General features: G+C 43.6%; 2 protein-coding genes across 2 annotated transcripts; both read left to right on the top strand.

Annotated features, from left to right (window-relative positions):
* Positions 1-7,079: 7,079 nt before the first annotated feature.
* Positions 7,080-10,697, top strand: LOC132782584 (nicotinamide N-methyltransferase-like). The gene is made up of 3 exons (XM_067470613.1): positions 7,080-7,236; positions 9,726-9,933; positions 10,265-10,697. Exons 1-3 carry the CDS (start codon positions 7,080-7,082, stop codon positions 10,695-10,697), a joined length of 798 nt encoding a protein of 265 aa, XP_067326714.1.
* A 2,219-nt stretch (positions 10,698-12,916) lies between these two features.
* On the top strand, positions 12,917-22,862 carry LOC132782585 (nicotinamide N-methyltransferase-like). The gene is made up of 4 exons (XM_067470872.1): positions 12,917-12,980; positions 14,163-14,324; positions 18,657-18,864; positions 21,996-22,862. Exons 1-4 carry the CDS (start codon positions 12,917-12,919, stop codon positions 22,426-22,428), a joined length of 867 nt encoding a protein of 288 aa, XP_067326973.1. The 3' UTR covers positions 22,429-22,862.
* The last annotated feature ends 1,903 nt before the right edge of the window (positions 22,863-24,765 follow it).

Here is a 24,765-nt window from a genome sequence, read left to right on the forward strand (position 1 = left end):
CTACAAATACCACAGCATGCCAGTGGCTGTGCATTCTTGTGAAGTCTGGATATTGGAATCTTTAGAAAAATAACCCTGTGCCAAGCACTACAAATAGATTATGACTTGGGGAAGAGCCAAAAATGAACTAAGTTTTGCTTTGTATTACCAAGTACTGCATTTCTGTCTTTGGGTGTATCCACAACCTAGAATTAAAGTTATTCAACAGCAATAACACATTGCTGTCAAAGTTCTATAAATACATTTTGGAGCTACAAATCCCAATACTTGCCAGTGGCTGTGCATTCTTGTGCAGTCTGGATATTGGAATCTTTTTTAAAACGTAATCCTGTCCCAAACATTACAAATAGATTATGACCTGGGGAAGAGCCAACCAGAATTATTATTTTTGTATTACCAAATACAGCTCTCGTTTTCTCCAGATGTTCCTACTAAGCAATATAACCAGATGACCACTGATACTGATTCTCTGCAAACCATGATATATCAGCTTACATTTCAGAACAAAGTTCGAGATGACTGGAAATATAAAGGGCCATCCTTAGTTTTGTTAAGACCTCTACCATTCATATACAAATAATTGTGTGTGTGTGTGTGTATTGTCAACTTTTTCCAATCCATGTATGACAAGGCAGAATGACTGCGTCATGTTTGAGATGTGTAATATCTATATAGAGATATACCTGCTTCATTTTGGCCTGCATGTTAGAGATGTCTTCTTCGTGTCTACCTTGTATTTGGTGAGTTGTGGGTGGTGTTTCATGAAATGAACGAGAATGCCAATGTATTGGGTGTGGGATATTTAAAATGTGCCCCATCACAGCATTTGTGGATACAAAATCAAGTGCATTCTTCTTAAACATCTCAGGAAGTGTTCAGTATTGATTAAACATACAATAGATACGTCTTGTGTTGTGTTGGTCTTTCTGGGGCACGTGTCTTTGTGCCTTCAAATTGCCTCTTACTATATGGAGACTCCATGTATTTTCTCAGGCAAGGGATCCTCAGAGGTGGTTTGGCCCATTCCCTCCTCTGAAAGAGAGCCTACAGAACTATGGCCCATTGAAAAGCAGAATGCCGCTCCAGTTTAGGAAAGATCAGAGGTCACCCCGGCTTCAAATCAATGAGTTGAGATCACTTTATTAGAGCTGGATTTATAGAATAAGCTAAAAACATGACTCAATATTTAGGACTGTATTTCTAAAGGGGTATACATGGGCAGCAACGTCAGGTGAGAATGCTGAGATTGTGAGCCTGCTTTCCTATGGGATCATCATCCCATCCAGGATCCAGAGGGTTATGATTTGAAAGAATGTGGTTAAAGTAAATTTTCTATACATCAAAACAGTAGGCCTGGGAGGTTTCGTTCGTTAATTTTGTAATTAGTTAAATATTCGTTAATTTTAGCAATTACAAAACGATTACAAAACTTATTTTTAAACCCGGAAGTGTTTTTAAATATCGAAACGGCATGCGCCAAAATTTTTTGTATTTCCGTCCATTTCGGAAATACGTAAGATGGCTTGGCTAGATGCTTGCTGGGAGCTCTCCTCTCTCTCCTCTCCTTAGCCAGTCAGAGGCAGAGCCTGAAAGAGGAGGAGGAGGAGGAGAGGGCGGGGAAGGCGCCGGCTGAGCAAGCGAGCGAGAGGGCGAGCAACCCTCAGCGGGAAGGTGGCCCGTCCCTCCTTCCTCACCTTTGCGGTGGGTGTGCTTTGTTCTCCCAATTCCTTAGTGGAGGGCTGGGCTAGATGGCCTTTGGGGAGCCCTTCTCCCAATTTCGCATTGCTTCGGAGGAGCCGGGCCCGACTCGGCGGCAGCGCTTGAGGGCCCGCCAGAGTGAGTGCCTGCCTTCCCTCCTTAATAATAATTTCTCCTCCCTATTCTACTAAATTAATAATTAAATTTAAAAAATATTGAAAAAATATTGAAAAAATATTGAAAAAATATTGAAAAAATATTGAAAAAATATTGAAAAAATATTGAAAAAATATTGAAAAAATATTGAAAAAATATTGAAAAAATATTGAAAAAATATTGAAAAAAAGGGCGCCATCTTTACAAAATGTTTTGTAAATATTAACGAAATTTCGTAAATACCGAACTTTTTTAAGGGAAAATTTTGTAATTATTTTAAATATCGAAACAAAAAAAAAACCCCAAATACAAATCGATTTTAGAAACAAATTTTTGCGTTGTTACCCAGGCCTACAAAACAGGGGTGCTTAATGGATCTCCCAAGTTAGCAAACCATGCCTCAGGCGCCCTTAAGTGTGGAAGCAAAGGGGCCAAAGTCACTTGGGTGTTTCTACTCACGAGGGGTGCTCATTAAAGATTTCCCCCGACCCACTTCCTCTGTACTGGGAGTAATGAAACATGGCCCAGTTCTGAGTCCTTCTCTCCATGGGTACCACCAAGGGACACACAATGTATCGTCGAAGGCTTCCATGGCTTTCTCCTGACATTTCGCCTGCATCTATGGCAAGCATCCTCAGAGGTAGTGAGGTCTGTTGGAACTAGGAAAAAAGGTTTATATATCTGTGGAATGACCAGGGTGGGACAAAGGACTCTTGTCTGTCTTTCCACAGATATATAAACCCTTTTTTTCCTAGTTCAAACAGACTTCACAACCTCTGAGGATGCCTGCCATAGATGCAGGTGAAACATCAGGAGAAAATGGCTCTAGAACATGGCCATATAGCCTGAAAAAACCTACAACAACCCAGAGGGACACACACTTCCCCCTTCTTTTTAAGCAACTGTAAACACCTCATTTGCAGAAATCAGCAAGTTTCTCCAAAAGCCACTTCATGATTTTGGAAACCAGAGTCTCATCGCCTGAGAAATGCTTGGCCTTCAAACCTAACTTCCTTGTTGGAAAGAGGTGGGAGTCCAATGGCACAAGGTAGGGTAAATCAGGGGGATGCGGTAGAATTTCAAAGTCACCGAAACATGCTTCTTCCATTTGGGCAACAGGTGAGTTGTGAAATGGTGCATTGTCTTGCGGAAGGCTGAAAACACCTTTGGTGAGCATGCCACATTGTCTCTTGGTTTTGAAGGCCTCCCACAATTTCCACAGCAGTGAAGCCATCCATCCATCCTACTCCGTGCTGGTCCCAAAATACTGTGAGCTTGACCTTGCCTGCTGAGAGCAGGATACGTGCCTTCTTTGGAGGTGGTGAATCATGATATCCCATTGCATTGACTGGACTCGAGTCTCAGGATCAGTGATTGACCCAGCTTTCCACCTGTGTGACCAGTCTGTTGAAAAAGTCCTCCTGGTTTCCATAGCACAACATTGTCAAGAGAGCCTGAGAGCATTCGACTCATTCTTGCTTCTGGAAAGGTGTGAGCAGTCAGGGAACCCAGTGAGAGGATACCTTATGCATGGGAAGATGGTCTTGGGTGATTTTCTCCATGGACCCCACACTCATCTTGACATTTTGGGCTCGGTGGCAAATGGTTATGTGGTGATTTTCCAAAATGGTGGCCTCCACTTGCTGGATGGTATGTTCATCAATTGCAGAGTGGGGTCACCTGGAATGGGCACTGTTTACACCTAATCCGACCACATTGGAATGGACGATGCCAGTTCTTGACTCCATCATATGATGGGGAATCCTCACCATCAACCTCTTTCACCTCATCAAACATCTCCTTTGGTGTGCAGCCTCTCAAGGAAAGGAACTTGAGACCTGCTCTAGATTCCACTGAGTCCATTCTCAAACCTCACTCCACTTCCGCACCTGTAACATCAAGACCGTTCTCAGTTCAGAGTTGTAAATTGGCACAAAACCTATAGAGACTTCTATCATTACACATAATAATAATAATAATAATAATAATAATAATAATAATAATAGTTTATTTATATCCCGCCACCATCTCCCCAAAGGGACTCGAGGCGGCTTACATGAGGTCAAGTCCAACAACACATAAAACAATAAAACAACAATCAGTAAGCAAATAAAACAATACAATTAATATAACTCACATATAGGCAATAACACACACAAAATTAAAACCTATGGCCGGGCCAGATGGAATAGATTAAAATTTTAAAATAAATACTGGGCGTGAACAGAGGTAGGATGTATCTAAGCAGGAGGGTTTTAAAGGATAGCGTAGGGAGATCAACCGAATGTGTAACGTGCTTCTGAGGACATTTTGCAGGCAATTGGTCAGAGCAGGGGATTGTTTCCTTTATTCAGGGAAGGCACACTGGAACAGCCACGGCTTCAGGCTCCTCCTAAAGACTGCCAATGTGGAGGCTTGTCTGATATCCTTAGGGAGTGAGTTCCAGAGTCAGGGGGCCACCACAGAGAAGTCCCTTGTAACCCCCAATCGTATGCGCAATTTCAGCGTCCAGTGATAAATAGAAATGGGTCAGGTTGTCATGAATGACTTTTCAATGATTTTAAAGCATAGGTTCTTTTTATTGCAATTTCCAGTGTGAGAAGGTATATAAGATTACAGAAAAACATTCAGACAAAGAATGACATTGGACATACAGACATACAGATTCTATGCAACTACATTGGATTCACAATTACATTGGTTAACAAACAAACATAGGGGAATTACATTTTCACTCAACATTCACACACATGTACACGCATTCATCCACATGCATCCAACTATTATCATATCCTTTCTCCCTCCTTGGAGAAGCACCTGTTAGGCCAGACCCTGCTTTCCTGCAGCCTGCCAATGCATAGTTCCATAACTTCCATAACACCAAAACTTCAAAACGCTGAGATGCCAAAACTTCTTTCCCTAAGCACAATGCCAAGGACCAGATCTCTGTTTTCCATACAGCAGAACCTGATTCCCTGCACAAAATCCAAGACTCCAAAAGCGCACTTCTTCCTCTTCCCTTGAGAAAGAAGCCCCAAAGTGTCCAGAATCATGCTTTCCCATAGCATATCTGACACTCTCTGAATACACCACCTCTGTCCTTCCCATGGAGCAGAGCATGGTGGGTGGAACAGACTCCTCGGTCTGCCACCATTTGAGCATTATTAGCCTGAGTCTTTTATAGGCATATTCTGTTGATGTAGTCCCAAAGTTGTAAATTAATGGTAGACGTCTTCCATCCTGGATCCATCCCAGTTTCCTGGCCAGTTTTTGATTTCTTGATTGGTGTTGATCTTCTGTTGACTTCCTTCTTAACATAAGGAATGTTGCAAACATTTCCTTTATCACTGTCCCAGTTCTTATCAGGGTTTCTCATTAGCAAGTCCAGAGAGCAGGCAGTTAGTCACTGCAGGCCTTAATATTATACTGGTGTTTCCAAAACTATTAACTCCAACCACACATCTTTCCATTCTTCCATTCATTCACACACATCATTTTAAATTCACATTTATCAAATTTGCACATTGAATTTCTTGTGACAAGGTGAAATCCTTAATGAACGCCCCTCGTATTTACAAAGGAAGGAATGTGGCTGTAATATGTGGCATAGCATGAAATAATACCACATTTAGGAGCCAGCTTTTCCGTGGGTTGGGCAATACAATGTGGCCTTGGAGCACTGTATTGTCCTATCATGGTGCCCGGAGGGTGATTATTGGAAGGAATGAGGCTGTAACAGGTTTTCGATAGGATAAGAAAGAATATTTAATGGGCTTCCCAGGGTAGCAAGCCATGCCTTGAGGCCTTTAAATTGGGAAGCCAAGAGGGCCAAAGTCATTTGGATGTTTCTCTCAGTTGGAGGCTGCATGGGAGGGGGTTTCACTGGAAAAGAGGATTACAAGTGTCATTTCAAGCCAAAGGTTTAATTCAATGTCCACATGCCTTGTGGCTCCATCATTCTCCAGATCTTTGAGCTCTAGATCAGAAACGCACAAAGAAGGACCCATATTTACTCAAGTCTTATGTGCCATTTTCAAAACCCTAAAACCCAAAAAACTATTTACCATATTACATGATGCTTAATTCACACTCTAATCTTGTTGAGGATTGCTGGGAGTTGCAGTCCAGAAATAGGAAATTGGAAATATGCAGGGATTGGGATGCTCGCGAAGAAATCCAAGGAGAAGAAACCTTGCATCTTGGAAGCAGTGCATTTGGATCCTCCTCCTCTCCTAAAGGGCCTGCTCTAGGGAATTCTGGGAGCTGTAGTCCAAAAGGGAGTGTGGATATGCTATTGTGTGTTTGTTTGCCAGGGGGAGTTGTTTTTGCTCATGTGCTGTAGCATCTTTTTGGGGGGCTTTTGGCTTTTGAAGTCCCTTTCGTTGTGTTTTCAGTGTTTTTATAAGTGAGGGTCACTCGTTGGTCTGTTAGGTGTCTTGTGTCCAAATTTTGTGTCAATTCATCCAGTGGTTTTTGAGTTATGTTACTCCCACAAACGAGCATTACATATTTTTATATGTATGTATGTATGTGTGTATATATATATATATATATATATATATATATATATACAGGGTAAGTCAAAATGAATAGGCCAATTCGGCTACAATTTCCTATTCATTTTGGCCTATTCATTTTGACTAACCCTGTATATGTGGTCAACTCTTTTCAGTCAAAGGCAGAATGAGTACATCACATTTAAGAGAGCCTACAGAACTGTAGCCCATTGAAAAACAGGATGCCCCTCCAGTTTGGGAAAGCGAATGCTAAGATGGCGAGCCTGCTTTCCTGCAGGATCATCATCCCATTTGTATGTGGTGGGTTATTATTTGAAGGAATGCTGCTAAAGAACGCTTAATGAGCCTCCCAAGTTGTCTCGGGGGGGGGGGGATTTAAGTGGGGAAGTCATGGGGTCAAAGTCCCTTGAGTGTCTCTCCTTATTTACAAAGGGGTGAACGTGTGGTGTCGCAAGAAATAATACCAAACCTACAATCCAGCTTTTTTGTGGGTTGAGCAACAAAAATTTTGCCTCAGAGCACTACATTGCCCTATCATAGTGTCCGGAGGATAATTATTGGAAGGAATGGAGCTGTAACAAGTTTATTATAGGATAAGAAAAAATACTTAATGGGCCTCCCAAGGTTAACAAGCCACACCTTGAGGCCTTTAAATTGTTAAGCCAAGAGGGCCAAAGTCACTTCGCTGTTTCCTTGATCGCAGGCAGCATGGAAGGGGGCATCACTGGAAAAGAGGCTTACAGGCAGCATTTTGATCCAAAGAGTTATTTCGATATGTACATGTCTTGTGGGTCTGTCAACTCTTCCGTTTGTGATCCAGTGTGTGCGTTCTTCCAGGAAAAGCTCCACAAGACCTTCTTTGTTGGTGAGTGTCTCTTCTTGTCTCAGAACAGAGAAGCCAAGAGGGCCAGTGTCAAGGAACATGCATTCATTGCCTTGGTCAGAAGAGAACATGTCCGAAACAGGGAAGGAAATTGGAGGAGCATCAGGGGGCGCTTCCAGGCAGTGCCAAAACATGGGATTAATATGTGGGATGAACAAACCCGGGACCTTGGGGCGCTTCCAGACAGTGCCAAAATGCGGGATTAAAAAGAGGGGCAAATAAACCTGGGACCTGAGAGCATGTCTCCGCATAGACTTGCCGCTCCTGGCCTTTCTTCCCCTGCTGTCCTAAAAGCCCTTCTGTATCTCTGGAAAAAATGGGGGATACATAGGTAGGTGCCATCTCCCAGAAGATGCTTATATGCATATATGCAAATACCCTAATACAAATATGGAGAGATTCCTATATATGTAAACAAGGATCAGCACATAACAGGGACTGTTTTTAATGGTTTCCCTCTTTCCCTAGTTGATTATTCTTTATCTATTCAATATTATGAAGTTTAAATAAACACTTTCTGCTTCTCTCTGCTTCTTCTCTCTTGAAACCAGGTGGAAACCAGATGGGAGCCCAAGCAGCTGATCAGCTGTTCCCAGCTTTTTCAAACTAGCACGGGCTGGGAATTTATTTATTTATTTATTTGGGGTTCTTGTACCCCGCCCTTCTCACCCCGGAGGGGACCCAGGGCGGCTTACAGCTGCAAGGCGCATTTAGACGCCTGCCACACAAAACAATCATCACAAAAGTACAACAATACAAATTCCCACAATTCAGCCATTATCCCAGTAAAATCAATAAAATGATAAAATGATAAAATCAATAAAACAATACAAACCTAGTTCTTCCTCCTACTCATCAGTGTACACTAACTCAAGGATCTGTTTTTGATTCCACTTCGACAATCCTGCTGATCTTACACATCTGATTGTCTTATTTAGTTGTCTAATCTAATTGCCTGGTTGCCCAAAGGCCTGGTTCCACAGCCATGTCTTCACCCTCCTCCTGAAGGAGAAGAGGGTTGGTGATGTTCTGATTTCCCCCGGGAGTGAGTTCCACAGGTGGGGGGCCACCACTGAGAAGGCCCTGCTTCTCGTCCCCACCAGCCCCACTTGTGAGAGTGGTGGGGTCGAGAGCAGGGCCTCCCCAGATGATCTCAAGCTCCGAGGTGGGACGTAAAGGGAGATACGTTTGGACAGATACACTGGACCAGAACCGTATAGGGAAGCGCTCTTTGCACTGTAAAGGGAGCAAAGAGGGAAGTCCTGAACTTTACATGCTGCAGGGCCACACAGTTATGGGAAAATACACTTTTTTTCCCCTGAGACCGGGATAAAAGAAAACCTTTTTGAATCGGGTTTTATTTATTTATTTATCTATTCACTTTACTTTACTTTACTTTACTTTACTTCTATACCGCTGTTCTCAGCCCGGAGGCGACACACAGCAGTTCACAGGACACAAGACACAGCAGAATTCAATATACCAATATAAAACAATTAATAACCAATCTAATACACAGTTAGTATACAATTACTATAATAACCATTCACTAGCGTCTCTTCACTAAAAACATGATCCAGATTCGTCATCCATTGTTCTATTCCTATGTCATTGCCAGTCATTGCAGTAATTATTCGAACGCCTGCACAAATAACCAGGTCTTTACTTTTTTGCGGAATACCATTAGAGATGGTGCTAATCTAATGTCTGTGGGAAGGGCGTTCCACAGCCGGGGAGCCACCACCGAGAATGCCCTATCTCTCGTCCCCGCCAGCTGTGCTTGTGATGCTGGTGGGACCGAGAGCAGGGCCTCCCCAGAAGATCTCAAAGTCCTGGTGGGTTCATAGGCCGAGATGCGGTCGGATAGGTAGCTTGGGCCGGAACCGTTTAGGGCTTTAAAGGTCAACACCAGCACTTTGAATTGAGCCCGGTAGCAAATCGGTAGCCAGTGGAGTTGGCGAAACAGGGGGGTTGTATGCTCCCTGCGCTCCGCTCCTGTTAGAATCATGGCTGCCAAGCGTTGGACTAGTTGAAGCTTCCGAGCTGTCTTCAAAGGCAACCCCATGTAGAGAGCATTGTAGTAATCTAGGCGGGATGTAACTAGAGCGTGGACTACTATGGCCAAGTCACACTGGGTTTTCCCTCTGTTGCTGTGATTAAGTGTGCATTTAGCACATATGTCATTTGGCCACCCACCCACCCTGTTTTAAACCCATTTCCCCCCAATTATAGATACTGTCTGGAAGCTCCCAAAGATAGAAGAAACAAGATGCCACAGGTGGTAAAGGAGGGGGACACACTCAAAGCCCAGTGCCATCCATGTCGAAGAGCTGGAATAGAGAGCTCTGTGTAAAATGGGACACATGCACACACAAAAAACAGCTGAAGGAAGGAGGGAGGTAGGACATGTAGAGAGAAGGGACCGTCAGGGACAGCAGATTGGGGTATTCCATGTTTTCTTTGAAACACAGATGGCATCCAAGGAGACACCCTGATTGACATCGGCAGCGGTCCCTCCATCCAACAATTACTCTCTGCATGTGAGTCCTTCAGGGAGATCATTGCCACCGATTTACTTGAGCAGAACCGGGTGGAGATACAGAAGTGGCTGAAGAAGGACCCGGAAGCCCTTGACTGGACCCCCATGGTGAAATACGTCTGCCAGCTGGAGGGGGACAGGTACAGACTGGTATCTGATGGTTGGCCATGTTTCCATTTCCATCCATTAATAAGAAGAGAAGGGGATCTGTGAGCCCTTCGCAATGTATCAGGACTTCAGTTCTCATTGGCTGTGGTTTCTGGGACTTTGGGTCCAAAATCATCTGGAGGGTGCCACGGTTCCTAAGCCCATAAGTATTGACTGAAAGGGTTTTCAGCATTTTGAAGGTCAATAGGATGTGGTTAACTAATGTATTGCAAATAGCCACTTCATTTTAACTTGATGCTTCCAAGAGGAAAGAGATGCCTCCATGGTTATTTATGGTCATTCTCCCCCATTCATTCCTTGTAGGGAGAAGTGGAAGGAAAAGGAAGAGAAGCTCAGGAGGACCATCAAGCAAGTCCTGCCATGCGACGTGACCCTGGCCAATCCCTTGGATCCTTTGGTGCTCCAGCCAGTCGACTGCGTCATCTCCACTTTCTGCCTGGAATCAGCTTGCGATGATCTTCCTGCTTACTGTTCAGCTGTGAAGAATGTGGCCTCCTTGGTCAAACCTGGAGGCCACCTCATCTTTGCAGCAGTTATGGAGGAAACCTACTACATGGTTGGCTCACATAAGTTCGGTTGCCTTTACCTGACGCCAGAAATGGTCAGAGATGCTGTGAAAGGGGCCAGCTTTGAAGTTCTGTGGTCTCAGGGCCTTGGGATGACCTGTCCTCCATCAATGTGTGATGCCAAAGGCATGTTTTTCCTAGTGGCCAAGAAACTTAGCAAATCCCAGTGAGTTAAGGGGGAAAGAACCAAAGCCGACCAATGGTGCACTATAAATGAAGCTCATTCCCCAGAGCCCTAGATTGGAAATGCACAAAGAAGTCCCCATATTTACTCGAGTCTAATGCACCGTTTTCAGAACCCCGAAACCGAAAAAAGCATTTAAAATATTACACAAATCTAATGCATGCCCTAATTTTGGGAAAGTAATTTGGTCCAAAAAGGTGAGCATTAGATATGAGTAAATGCCAAGATGTCTGATAGATCCTATCTCTTTAAGTTAGGGAAGATTTGCCTCAGGCTTTATGGAATTGTCCCAGGTGCTGAAATGGCCACAGGACCTTGGAAAGCTCCTTTAAGACCAGGCAAAACCTGGGATTCGCTGCCCTCCTGACTTGGGAGCCACCAGTCACTCTGTAGTAATTGCCATTTTGGATCTACAAATCCCAAAACATGCCAGTGACCATGAATTGTGGATACTGTACTCTTTAGAAAAGTAACCCTGTCCCAAACACTACAAATATATTATGACTTGGGGAAGAGTCAACCAGAATTATTTTTTTCTTTGTGTTACGGAGTACCACTCTCCTTTTCCTCAGATGTTCTTGCTAAGCAATAAAACCAGATGTGATTCTTAATTTTGGACAAATGACCACTGATACCAATTATATACAAACCCATCTTTTTAGGGCTGGGTAACAACAGAAAAAATTGTTTCTAAACTCGTTTCGTTTTTAGGGGGTCCATTGCGTTTCGTTTTTTAAAAGAATTCCGATTTTTTCTTTAAAAAAAATTCGTTATTTACGAAATTTCGTAAATTTCAAATTGATTTGTTAATGGCGGACGCGATTGCGCAATATGCTAAAAAAACACCTCCAAATGGGACAGGGGAAACTTCTGAAGCTTCCCTCTCCCTCTGTTGTTGACTGTTGGTGTGATAATTATATTTTTTTTTCACTGATAAAACAAACAACAACTATAAAACCAGACATATGGAAATAATAACGAAACAATTTCGAAACGTTTTCGAAATGATTTCGAAACAATTACAAAATAAATTGAAAAATTCGTTTCGATTTTTCGTTGCTCCTGCATGGCTCAATATCGGATCGTAAACTAATTTAAATACGAATCAATAACAAATTACGAAATTAACGAACGAAACCGCCCAGCCCTGCTATCGATATATAGGACCATTCTTAGTATTTGTCAAGACCTCTAACATTCATATACAAATTATTGTGTGTGTGTACGGTCAACTTTTTTCACTCAATGTATGACAAGGCAGAGTGACTGTGTTATGTTTGAGATGTGTAATATCTATATAGAGATATACCTGCTTAGTTATTGCATGCATGTGATGTTTGAGTTGCCTTCTTCATGTCTACCATGTATTCGGTGAATTGTGGGTGGTGTTTCATTAAAAGAATGAGAATGTTGGGTGCTGGATATTAAAAATGTGCCCCGAAGCATCATGTGTGGATGCAGAATCAAGTGCATGCTTCCTAAACATCTCAGGAAGTGTTCAATGTTGATTATACATACAATATTTATTTATTTATTTATTTATTTAGAATATTTGTACTCCACCCTTCTCAACCCCCTGGGGGGGGGGGGACTCAGGGCGGCTTCTAATCAGCAGAATTTGATGCCTCAATATATACATAATAAAAACAAACACTCAATAATTATAGTTAAGACATCAAAACAATACAATTAAAATCTACTAAGAATTACCACTCTGGTGGCCATTATTAGCCAAAAACTGTGGTTGGATGCTCCATCAAACTTATCCATAATCCATTTCCAAGCTATTGTTATTTTCATTGACTGCTTAATTACCCAAAGGCCTGGTCCCACATCCACATTTTTAACTTTTTTTCTAATGGTGAGAAGGGATGAAGATGGCCTAATTTTCCCAGGAAGTGAGTTCCACAGGCATGGGGATGCCACCAAGAAGGCCCTGTCCCTCATCCCCGCCAAGCATGTTTGAGACAGAGGCGGGGTGGAGAGCAAGTCTTCCCCAGAAGATCTTAAACTCCGAGTTGGGATGTAGAAGGAGATATGTTCGGACAGGTATGCTCGACTGGAGCCATATAGGGTTTTATAGGTCAAAATAGATATGTCTCTTCCCCAGAAGATCTTAAACTCCGAGGTGGGACGTAGAAGGAGATATGTTCGGACAGGTATGCTGGACCAGAGCCATATAGGGTTTTATAGGTCAAAATAGATATGTCTCTTCCCCAGAAGATCTTAAACTCCGAGGTGGGACGTAGAAGGAGATATGTTCGGACAGGTATGCTGGACCGGAGCCATATAGGGTTTTATAGGTCAAAATAGATATGTCTCTTCCCCAGAAGATCTTAAACTCCAAGGTGGGATGTAGAAGGAGATATGTTCGGACAGGTATGCTGGACCGGAGCCATATAGGGTTTTATAGGTCAAAATAGATATGTCTCTTCCCCAGAAGATCTTAAACTCCAAGGTGGGACGTAGAAGGAGATATGTTCGGACAGGTATGCTGGACCGGAGCCATATAGGGTTTTATAGGTCAAAATAGATATGTCTCTTCCCCAGAAGATCTTAAACTCCAAGGTGGGACGTAGAAGGAGATATGTTCGGACAGGTATGCTGGACCGGAGCCATATAGGGTTTTATAGGTCAAAATAGATATGTCTCTTCCCCAGAAGATCTTAAACTCCAAGGTGGGACGTAGAAGGAGATATGTTCGGACAGGTATGCTGGACCGGAGCCATATAGGGTTTTATAGGTCAAAATAGATATGTCTCTTCCCCAGAAGATCTTAAACTCCAAGGTGGGACGTAGAAGGAGATATGTTCGGACAGGTATGCTGGACCGGAGCCGTATACGGTTTTATAGGTCAAAATAGATACGTCTTGTGTCTTGGTGGCCTTTCTGGTGCACATGTCCAGTCGCCTGTTAATGTATGGGAACTCCATGTATATTCTCAGGCAAGGGAGACTCAGAGGTGGTTTGGCCAATTCCCTCCTCTGAAAGAGAGCCTAAGATGGTGAGCCTGCATTCCTACGGGATCATCATCCCATTTGTGTGTGGCGGGTTATTATTTGAAGGAATGCTGCTAAAGAATGCTTAATGGGTCTCCAAGTTACCAAACCATGTCTCAGGGGGATTTAAGTGGGGAAGTCAAGGGGTCAAAGTCCCTTGGGTGTCTCTCCTTATTTACAAAGGGGTAAACGTGCAGTGTTGCAAGAAATAATACCAAACTTACAAGCCAGCTTTTTTGTGGGTTGAGCAACCAAACATGGCCTCGGAGCATTACATTGCCCTATCATAGTGCCCGGAGGATAATTATTGGAAGAAATGGGGCTGTACCAGTTTTCTATAGGATAAGAAAGAACACTTAATGGGCCTCCCAAGGTTAACAAGCTACACCTTGAGACCTTTAAATTGTTAAGCCAAGAGGGCCAAAGTCACTTCGCTGTTTCCTTGATCGCAGGCAGCATGGAAGGGGTCTTCAGTGGAAAAGAGGCTTACAGGCAGCATTTTGATCCAAAGGGTTTTTTCAATGTCTACATGTTATGTGGGTCCATGAACTCTTCCGATTGTGATCCAATATATGCGTTCCTCCAGGAAATGCTCCACAAGACCTTCCTTGTTGGTGAGTGTCTCTTCTTGTCTCAGAGCAGAGAAGCCAAGAGGCCCAGTGTCAAGGAACATGGATTCATTGCCTTGGTCAGAAGAGAACATGTCCAAAACAGGGAAGGAAATTGGAGGAGCTCAGGGGGCGCTTCCAGGCAGTGCCAAAACATGGGATTAATATGTGGGATGAACAAACCCGGGACCTTTGGGCGCTTCCAGACAGTGCCAAAATGCGGGATTAAAAAGAGGGGCAAATAAACCTGGGACCTGAGAGCGTGTCCTCACATAGATTTGCTTCTCCCAGTGTCCTCATAGAATCATAGAATCAAAGAGTTGGAAGAGACCTCATGGGCCATCCAGTCCAACCCCATTCTGCTAAGAAGCAGGAATATTGCACTCAAATCATCCCTAACAGATGGCCATTCAGCCTCTGTTTAAAAGCTTCCAAAAAAGGAGCCTCCACAACACTCCTCACAGCCCTTCTGTGTCTCGGAATAAAATGGAGGGTGGATGGGGGCCATCTGAGATTCCTATGTATGTATATAAGGATCAGTGCATAACAGAGGGACTGTTTTTAAAGATTTCCCTCTTTCCCTAAATTCTTATTCAGGATCTATTTAATATTATAAAGTTTAAAATAAACAATGTATTCAGTTCTTGTGGGTTTTTTCGGGCTATAGGGCCATGTTCTAGAGGCATTTCTCCTGACGTTTCGCCTGCATCTGTGGCAAGCATCTTCAGAGGTAGTGAGGTCTGTTGGAAGGCACTGGCAAGCCATAGATGCAGGCAAGATGTCAGGAGAAATGCCTCTAGAACATGGCCAAATAGCCCCAAAAAATCCACAAGAACTGAGTGATTCCAGCCATGAAAGCCTTCGACAATACAACAAACAATGTATTGTTGAAGGCTTTCATGGCCGGAATCACTGGGTTGTTGTAGGTTTTTTCAAGCTGTATGGCCATGGTCTAGAGTCATTCTCTCCTGACGTTTCGCCTGCATCTATGGCAAGCATCCTCAGAGGTAGTGAGGTCTGTTGGAACTAAGAAAAGGGGTTTATATACCTGTGGAATGACCAGGGTGATACAAAGGACTCTTGTCTGCTGGAGCTAGGTGTGAATGTTTCAACTGACCACCTTGATTAGCATACAATGGACTGACTGTGCCTGGAGCAGTCTTTTGTTGAGAAGTGATTAGATGTCCTTGTTTGTTTCCTCTCTGTTGTTGTGCTGTTGCAATTTTAGAGTTTTTTTTAATACTGGTAGCCAGATTTAGGGTTCATTTTCATGGTTTCCTCCTTTCTGTTGAAGTTGTCCACATGCTTGTGGATTTCAATGGCTTCTCTGTGTAGTCTGACATGGTGGTTGTTGGAGTGGTCCAGCATTTCTGTGTTCTCAGATAGTATGCTGTGTCCAAGTTGGTTCATCAGGTGCTCTGCTATTGCTGATTTCTCTGGTTGAAGGAGTCTGCAGTGCCTTTCATGTTCCTTGATTCTTGTTTGGGCAACGCTGCGTTTGGTGGTCCCTATGGAGACTTGTCCACAGCTGCATGGTACACTTTCAGAGACCTCTAATAGCTCTCTGCTTCTCCTCTTTTGAAACAACCTGGAAGCCCGAGCAGCTGATCAGCAGTTCCCAGCTTTTTCAAATTAGCACCGGCCGGGAAGCTTTCTTTGCACTCCACAGGGTGCAAAGAGGGAAGTCCTGAACTTTACATGACTATAGGGCCACACAGTTATGGGAAACTACACTTTTTTCTCCTGGGACCGGGATAAAAAACGACCTTTTTCAATCAGGTTTTCCCTCCATTGCTATGATTGAGTGTGCATATAGATAGATAGATTTTATTTTGGTCCAGAGACCCTTATTACACTGTAGCGTACAAGTTGTATAGGTAATGAGATTAAGAACATCCAGTGGATCAAATTGCTTAAAATTCATGTTGGCTAAAAACAAGGATAAAAAGCTATAAGAAGTGCCGCCGTGTTTCAGCTTATTTATTATTTATTTATTATTTATTTATTTATTCAACTTGTATTGAATAAATAATACTCCCAATTTGGCTCGGAGCAGTTTACAGAAACAGATTAAAACAATACAATTAGCTTTAAAATGACCATAACAATAACAATAGGCAGCGAGAACAGGCATCGCCCAGATTGTTCACCCATCAAAAGCTTGTCGGAAGAGAAAAGTTTTACAGGCTTTCCGAAAAGCAGGTAGGTCTCGGATGGTTCGAGTTTCAACTGGCAAGGCATTCCATAAATAAGGGGCCACGATCGAGAAGGCTCTATGCCTAGTAGAGGACAAATGATAGGTCTGGATGTTAGGGACTGCAAGCAGGTTTTGGTCTTCAGACCAGAGTAATCTCTGGGGTTGGTAGGGGGATAAGCGGGCTCTCAGGTACACCGGCCCCAGACCATATAAGGCCTTTTTTAAAAAAAAAATTATTAGAAAGGTTTTCAAAATACAAAATACAGCTGTAGGGGGGTTTATTAGTTATACAAAACAGCTTAAAAACTGTGTAGGGGGGTGGGAAAAATAAGGTAAAGTAAGGGGAGGTGTTCCCTATCAGGTGTTTACCTAGGGGGCTAGATGGGATCTAGAAAGGGGAGGGACGACAAAGGGGAAGGGGGGGTGGGAGGGGTGGGGTCTTGAGGGATTGACTTCCAACTCTATCTTCTCCACGTTCACGGTTTCAATTCTTCTGTTCAGCTTTGATTTATGGCTTATCCCTTGTAGTTTTATTCTGACTCTTGTTTTTTGATCCACTCTTATTTTCCTGGAGTTGCATTTCTCTCCATGTATTCTTTTAATGGGTTCCAGTCTGTTCTTTTGAGCGGGCGTCCGTATGTGTCTTTTAATGCATAGGTTAGCATATCCATTTCTTTTATTTCTAGGACTTTCTGTAACCATTCTTCTTCCGTTGGTATTTCTTTTGTTTTCCATTTCCTCGCGTAGACTACTCTTGCTGCTGTTGTAAGATAGGTGAACAGTATATCGTCGTTTGTGCTTAAATCCCATTCTTCTTCGAATATTCCGAGTAGGTAGTATTCAGCTTTTTCTCGTATCTTATGTTTTAAGATTTTCCCGCATATTTCGTTCACTTTTTTCCAATATTTCTGAGCAGCGAGGCATGACCACCATTGATGGAAAAAAGTTCCGGTCTGGTTGTTGCATTTCCAGCATTTAGTAGAGTTGTGTTTGTACATTTGTCCCAGTTTCTGCAGCGTCATGTACCATCGGTACAGCATTTTGTACCAATTCTCTTTTAGTGCTGAGGAATATGTGTATTTGATCTTTCTAGACCATACTTGTTCCCACTCTCTGCCAATGTTCTTTGCCCATTTTGTCATACAGTCTTTAATTAATTCTGGTTCGGTTGCCCATTTTAGTATTGTGTTATATATTGTTGTTATATTTTTCTTATCTTTACATAAGATTTTTTCCAGAAGTCGTCCTTCTCCATGAAGCCCTTTTTTTGATCTTTAGTAAAGTGTTCTCTAAGTTGGAAATAGTGTAACCATGAGCCTTAAAGGCTAGTACCAGCACCTTGAAAGTGATCTGGTCCTCAATCGGTAGCCAGTGCAGCTGTTGGAGAATTGGGGTAATATGACACCTCGCCGGCACCCCGGCAAGAAGACGAGCCAGCGCATTTTGCACCAGCTTCGGTTTCCGGATCACTGACAAAGGAAGGCCAATGTAGAGGGCGTTACAGTAGTCAAGCCTCGAGATGACCGTCGCCTGGATCACCGTAGCCAGGTCATTCCTAGATAGGGTATAGCTTCAAGGTATACAGGCAATGAGAAATAAGAAGAAAGAACAACCACTTGGGCACACAGATGGGTAAAATTAACAACAGTTACAAATTGCTTAAAACACAAGTTGGCTAAATACTTGTGTCTAAAATTCAGAATTGTCTAATCCAGGGTACCTCAGAAAGAAACTTGGCAACTGCCAAGGTCACGTGGGGAGGGTTGTCACTAAGTAGAAACTTCACATAAAGTTTCACTGAACTTGCTGGTAAATTCATTAGTAGGGGGTTGAGTGTGCATTTAGCACATACGTCTGGCCACCCCACCCCCTTTTAAACCCATTTTCTCCCAAATTATAGTTACTATCTGGAAGCTCCCAAAGATAGAAGAAACAAGATGCCACAGGTGGCAAAGGAGGGGGGCACACTCCAAAGCCCAGTGCCCTCCATGTCAAAGAGATGGAATGGAGAGCTTTGTGTAAAATGGGATACATGCAAAATAAAAACACCAGCTGAAGGAAGGAGGGAGGGAGGACATGTAGAGAAAAGAGACCTTCAGGGACAGCAGACTGGGGTATTTCATGTTTTCTTTGACACACAGACGGCATCCAAGGAGACACCCTGATTGACATCGGCAGCGGTCCCTCCATCTACCAACTGCTCTCTGCATGTGAGTCCTTCAAGGAGATCATTGCCACAGATTTACTTGAGCAGAACCGGGCAGAGTTGCGGAAGTGGCTGAAGAAGGACCCGGAAGCCCTCGACTGGACCCCCATGGTGAAATATACCTGCCAGCTGGAGGGCAACAGGTATAGATTGGTATCTAATTGTTGGCTATGTTTCCATTTCCATCCATTAATAAGAAGGGAAGGGGATCTGTAAGCCCTTCGCAATGTATAAGGACTTCAGTTCACATTGGCTATGGTTTCTGGGACTTTCTGTCCAACAATGTCTGGAGGGTGCCATGGTTCCTAAGCCCATAAGTATCGACAGAAAGAGTTCTGAGTGTTTTGAAGGGCAATAGGATGTGGTTGAGGTCCATAAATGTCTAACAATTTCTTAGACCGAAAGATGACACAAGACTCTGCAGGCTCTGCCACCGGCTCTGAGCATTTACCCACAAATTGCTACTTTACATTTGACTCACTAGTGAACATTTAAGCTCGTGTGCATCTGCACTCTAGCTGATCCCAAAGGCTTGTCTTTCAGCTGTTGCTTCCAACCTTTCCCAATGATTTCCCAATGTAGGTCCTGTGCCAATCTATAATAATAATAATAATAATAATAATAATAATAATAATAATAATAACACTTTATTTGTACCCCGCTACCATCTCCCCAAGGGACTCAGTGCGGCTTACATGAGGCCGAGCCCAAATACAACAATACAAGTAATAATAACAACAATACAAGCAATTAAAATAAAAACATAGACAATAAAAAATGCAACAATTAACAATAAGACAACACACAGTTTAAAACTGTGGGTAGGCCAAATGTAAAGTTAAAATTGGAAGTAATGCCAGGGCATGGGCGAAAAGGTGAAAGTGGAGTTTGTGGAAAACATACAAGCAGACCTCATATGTAAAGTGCTTTGGAGGACAAAGTGCTATGGAAACATTATTCTGGGAAGGCACACTGGAACAACCACATCCTCAAGCTCCTCCTAAAGACTGCCAGAGTTGGGGCCTGCCTGATGTCCTTAGGGAGTGAGTTCCAGAGTCGAGGGGCCACCACCGAAAAGACCCTGTCCCTCATCCCCACCAATCGTGCCTGCGATGCAGGTGGGATCGAGAGCAGGGCCTCTCCAGATGATCAAAGAGATCATGTGGGTTCGTATACAGAGATGCGGTCACGTAGGTAGGCGGGTCCCAAAATCTCATGCCTGCTCTGCTTGTTCCATCACTTTTGGAGTATGAGATATTGTTGTGTGTGGATGAGCGACACTCCTCCCACCAGCAGAACCAGAGATGACGCTGACATGTAGGTGGAGTAAAAAATGGCCACAACTTATTTTATTGATTACAGGAACAAGGGGTTGGCTGACTGGCATGGGTCCTGGATCAAGATCGATCAGCCTGCTTCTGACCGATACCTGATGAGACCATCTGGGGGCCCACCAGCACAATACCAGGCAACGAAACACAGTACCCCTGGGAACCATCGTATGTTTTCTCCCCAGTCAGTAGGGGAGGGGAAGAAACCAGATCCAGGGCCCATGCCACATGCCAACCCTGGTAGCCTGCTACCAATAATCCTAGCCACCAGCACGCCAAGAGACAAGGTGTCTAGCCAATGCTATTGGATTCCACAGTTCTGAGTTCTGAGCCTTCAGGTCACTCAACACTCAGCTTGACTCCTGGGTGCCTTCTTGTCAACTTTGTCCTAGAGGCCCATTGCCTGGCTGGCGCCGCTCTGCTTCCTTTCGGATCTCCTTCCACTGCCTCTCTTCCTCTCACCTGAAGCAGCAGTCCTGCGGGAATGAGAAACAGGGCAGCCAGCAGTCCCAGGCCCTTCAAGGAGGAGGCCCAGCCTGCTGGAAAGGATGACGATGGCAGTAGCCTGGCAAAAAAATCCACATGCCCACTGGGCAAAAAGATACAATATTTATAGCCTTCAGATTCAAAAGTTCTCATGCCCACCCCTCTGAGCTGGCTTTGTTGTGATTGGCTGTGACATCAGCAAGCCAGCAGGAGAGCCAATGGTGGCCTGAGCCCTGCTTTGGCCTCTCAGACAATGAGGTGGACGGGAAGCAGGAAACTCGGAAAACAATGAAGAAATGTCTAATTGTCAAGATTAAGGTGACCAATGTTTGCCTAGTGATTCAGCGATAGCTTAGCTCTCAAGCCAGAACCTGAGTTATTGTTTTAATCTTTTGCATCATCATCTCTGTCTAGCCCCCAAGGAGCTAGATCCTTTGTTTCATAGTCATCTGATACGGGATTCATGGATGAAGCTGAAGTTGGTTTCTACTGGTTGGGATTGACACAATGGAAAGGCTGTGGTGAAATTCCTGTTTCCATACAGTTAGGAAGACGCCCTTTGTGTTGATCAGTTTAAATGTCCATGACTCGTGTCATCCCAGATGGTCTGGCTTTTTGCCCTCCAAAGTCTGATCTGATAAGAGCTATTATTCTTATTGTCCATGTAAGTGGGCATGGTGAAACCTTTTGTTAAGGGATTACCAGATCTGGAGTCGTGAAGGGACTTCCTGGGCCATGAGAGTTGCTGGTTTCATGAAACAGTGGCTTTTTCCTTCATATTTTCATATAAACATACATACACATAGAGCAGTGGTTCTCAACCTGGGGTCCCCAGATGTTTTTGACCTACAACTCCCAGAAATCCCAGCCAGTTTACCATCTGTTAGGATTTCCGGGAGTTGTAGGCAAAAAACATCCGGGGACCCCAAGTTGAGAACCACTGACATAGAGGATGTGGAATGGGGCAAGGGAACATACAAGGAATTCATAGGAAGAGAGGGGGAATCATGCAGGGTTTAAGGGAAAGTTACGTCAGCCCCCCCCCCCGCCCAATTTCATAAACGTTCATAAAGTTTGGCAAGAGTTTATAAAAGTTCCTATAAAGTTCATGAAATTTCACAGAAAGTCCATAAGAGGTGGGCCATAGGGCCATGGAAAAAGCCTTAGGTTCCCACATGGGGGAGAGATAGGGGATTATGGGATCATTCCAGCCTGGTGTCCTTAGCAAAACTATGAATTCCCTGATTTTGAACTATCTTTTACAGAGTCTCAATATAAAACATGATTACCTAATCTGAGTCGCCTGCGGGATGAGAAGGGCGGTATATAAATATAGCTAATTAATTAATTAATTAATTAATTAATCTGTTGCACTTCATTTTAACTTGATGCTTCCAAGCGGAAATAGATGCCTCCATGTTTGTTTATGGTCATTTTCCCCCTTTCGTTCCTTGTAGGGAGAAGTGGAAGGAAAAGGAGGAGAAGCTCAGGAGGACCATCAAGCAGGTCCTGCCATGTGACGTGACCCTGGCCAATCCCTTGGATCCTTTGGTGCTCCAGCCAGTCGACGCCGTCATCTCCACTTTCTGCCTGGAATCGGCTTGTGATGATCTTCCCACTTACTGTTCAGCTATGAAGAATGTGGGCTCCTTGGTCAAACCTGGGGGCCACCTCATCTTTGCAGCAATTATGGAGGAAAACTACTACATGGTTGGCTCACATAAGTTCGGTTGCCTTTACCTGATGCCAGAAATGGTCAGAGATGCTGTGAAAGGGGCCGGCTTTGAAATCCTGTGGTCTCAGGGCTTTGGGTTGACCTCTCTCCCATCGAATTGTGATGCCAAAGGCACGTTTTTCCTAGTGGCCAAAAAACCTAGTGAATCCCAGTGAGTTAGTGGGGAAAGAATCAAAGTCGACCAAAGGAACACCATAAATGAAGCTCATTCTCAAGATCTTTGAGCCCAAGGTTGGAAACGCACAAAGAAGTCCCCATATTTACTCGAGTCTAATGCACCATTTTCAGAACCCTGAAACCCAAAAAAGCATTTAACATGTTACATAAATCTAATGTGTACCCTAATTTTGGGAAAGTAATTTGGTCAAAAAAGGTGAGCATTAGATTTGAGTAAATACAGTATATTGTTCTATGTCAAGATGGCTGACGGATCTTGTCTCTATAACTTAGTGAAGTTTTGCCTCAGACTCAATGGAGTTGTCCCAGGTGCTGAAATAGTCCCAGGACCTCCTTTAAAAGTAGGCAAAACCAGGACAGACCTCTAATATTAGGAAGGCAAATGGTAAGAAAAGGTGAGCATTAGATTCGAGTAAATATGGTATATTGCTCTATACCAAGATGGCTGATGGATCTCATCTCTGTAACTTAGTGAAGTTTTGCCTCAGGCTTAATGGAGTTGTCCCAGGTGCTGAAATGGCCCCAGGACATCCTTTAAAAGCAGTCAAAACCAGGAATGGTTTCACTGACCTCCTGACTTGGAAGCCACCAGTCACTCTGTAGTAATTGCCATTTTGGAGCCCTAGGATAGGAAAGAATGAGAAGTAATTATACTTGGACAGATTCCTTAAGGGAGTCATAGCATTTTCATACTCCAAGGTGTTGACAGTAGAGATGGATAGGTTCATTTGGATATGGCGGAACTCATAATAAAACTGGAAATTTTAGCTTTCTGAAGGGACTTCTGGCACTTTGTTTGAAGCCAGAAGTCCCTTATAGATTTGAACCACGTTGCGTTCTTTTGCTTCGGAATGAGTTGGAAGAATGATGAAGTGTTTTTCTTCAATCAAGCCTGCTGGGAGGCGAAGCCTAAGATGTTTGCTCCCAGCCAATCAGGGGATACATTTTGGGGAGGGGAGGGGTTTCGGCAGCCATCTATATAAATAAAAATGTAATGTTCGTTTGTGGGATTAACAGAACTCAAAAACCACTGGACGAATTGACGCCAAATTTGGACACAAGACACCTAACAACCCAATGTATGTCCTTCACTCAAAAAAAAATGATTTTGTCATTTGGGAGTTGTACTTGCTGGGATTATAGTTTGCCTGCAATCAAAGAGCATTCTGAACCCCACCAATGATGGAATTGAACCAAGCTTGGCACACGGTTCTCCCATGACCAACAGAAAATACTGGAAGGGTTTGGTGGGCAGTGTTCTTTGGTTTTGGAGTTGTAGTTCACCTACATCCAGAGATCACTGTGGACTCAAACAATGATGGATCTGCACCAAACTTGGCACGAATACACATTATGCCCAAATATAAACACAGATGGAGTTTGGGGGAAATAGACCTTGACATTTGGGAGTTATAGTCCCTGGTATTTATAGTTCACCTACAGTCAAGGAGCATTCTGAACCTACGGACGGAATTGGGCCAAACTTCCCACGCAGAACCCTCATGACCAATAGAAAATACTGGGTTTTCTGATGGTCTTTGGTGACCCTTCTGACACCCCCTCGCAACCCCCCCCCCCAGGTTCCCAACCCCCAGGTTGAGAAATGCTGCCTAAAGGCCATCCAGTCCACCTCCCTTCACCAGGGCAAGAAAACATAATCAAAGCCCTCCTGACAAAGGGCCATCTAGATACAGATATAGGTAGATATATATGATTCACACACACACACACGTTTATGACAGATATAGTACCATAGATTTGAAAGGGACCCTTAAAGAAGGACAATGATATGTTGCATGTTCCAGCGTGGGCAAATCAGACAATCTCCACAACAATGGCAAAGAAACAACAAGAAATACTGTTTACCCACAAGCATAAAGAAATTACGTATATTAGAAACCAACACTTTCTCATTACTTTATTTTCCAGATCACCAGACTGGGCCACAGCAACGCCTGGCAGGGGACCGCTACTTGCTCTATATCAGTGTTTCTCAACCTGGGGGTCGGGACCCCTGGAGGGGTCGCGAGGGGGTGTCAGAGGGGTCACCAAAGACCATCAGAAAACACAGTATTTTCTATATTGTCGAAGGCTTTCATGGCCGGAATCCATGGGTTGTTGTAGGTTTTTCCGGGCTATATGGCCATTTTCTGGAGGCAATTTTTCTCCTGATCAGCTGTAACATTCACAGCTAGCCCCAACAAACAAAAGTCCTTTGTCTCACCCTGGTCATTCCACAGATATATAAACCAATTTTTCCTAGTTCCAACAGACCTCATTACCTCTGAGGATGCTTGCCATAGATGCAGGCAAAA

This window comes from Anolis sagrei, chromosome 7 (assembly GCF_037176765.1).
Source record: "Anolis sagrei isolate rAnoSag1 chromosome 7, rAnoSag1.mat, whole genome shotgun sequence".
NCBI lineage: Eukaryota > Metazoa > Chordata > Lepidosauria > Squamata > Dactyloidae > Anolis > Anolis sagrei.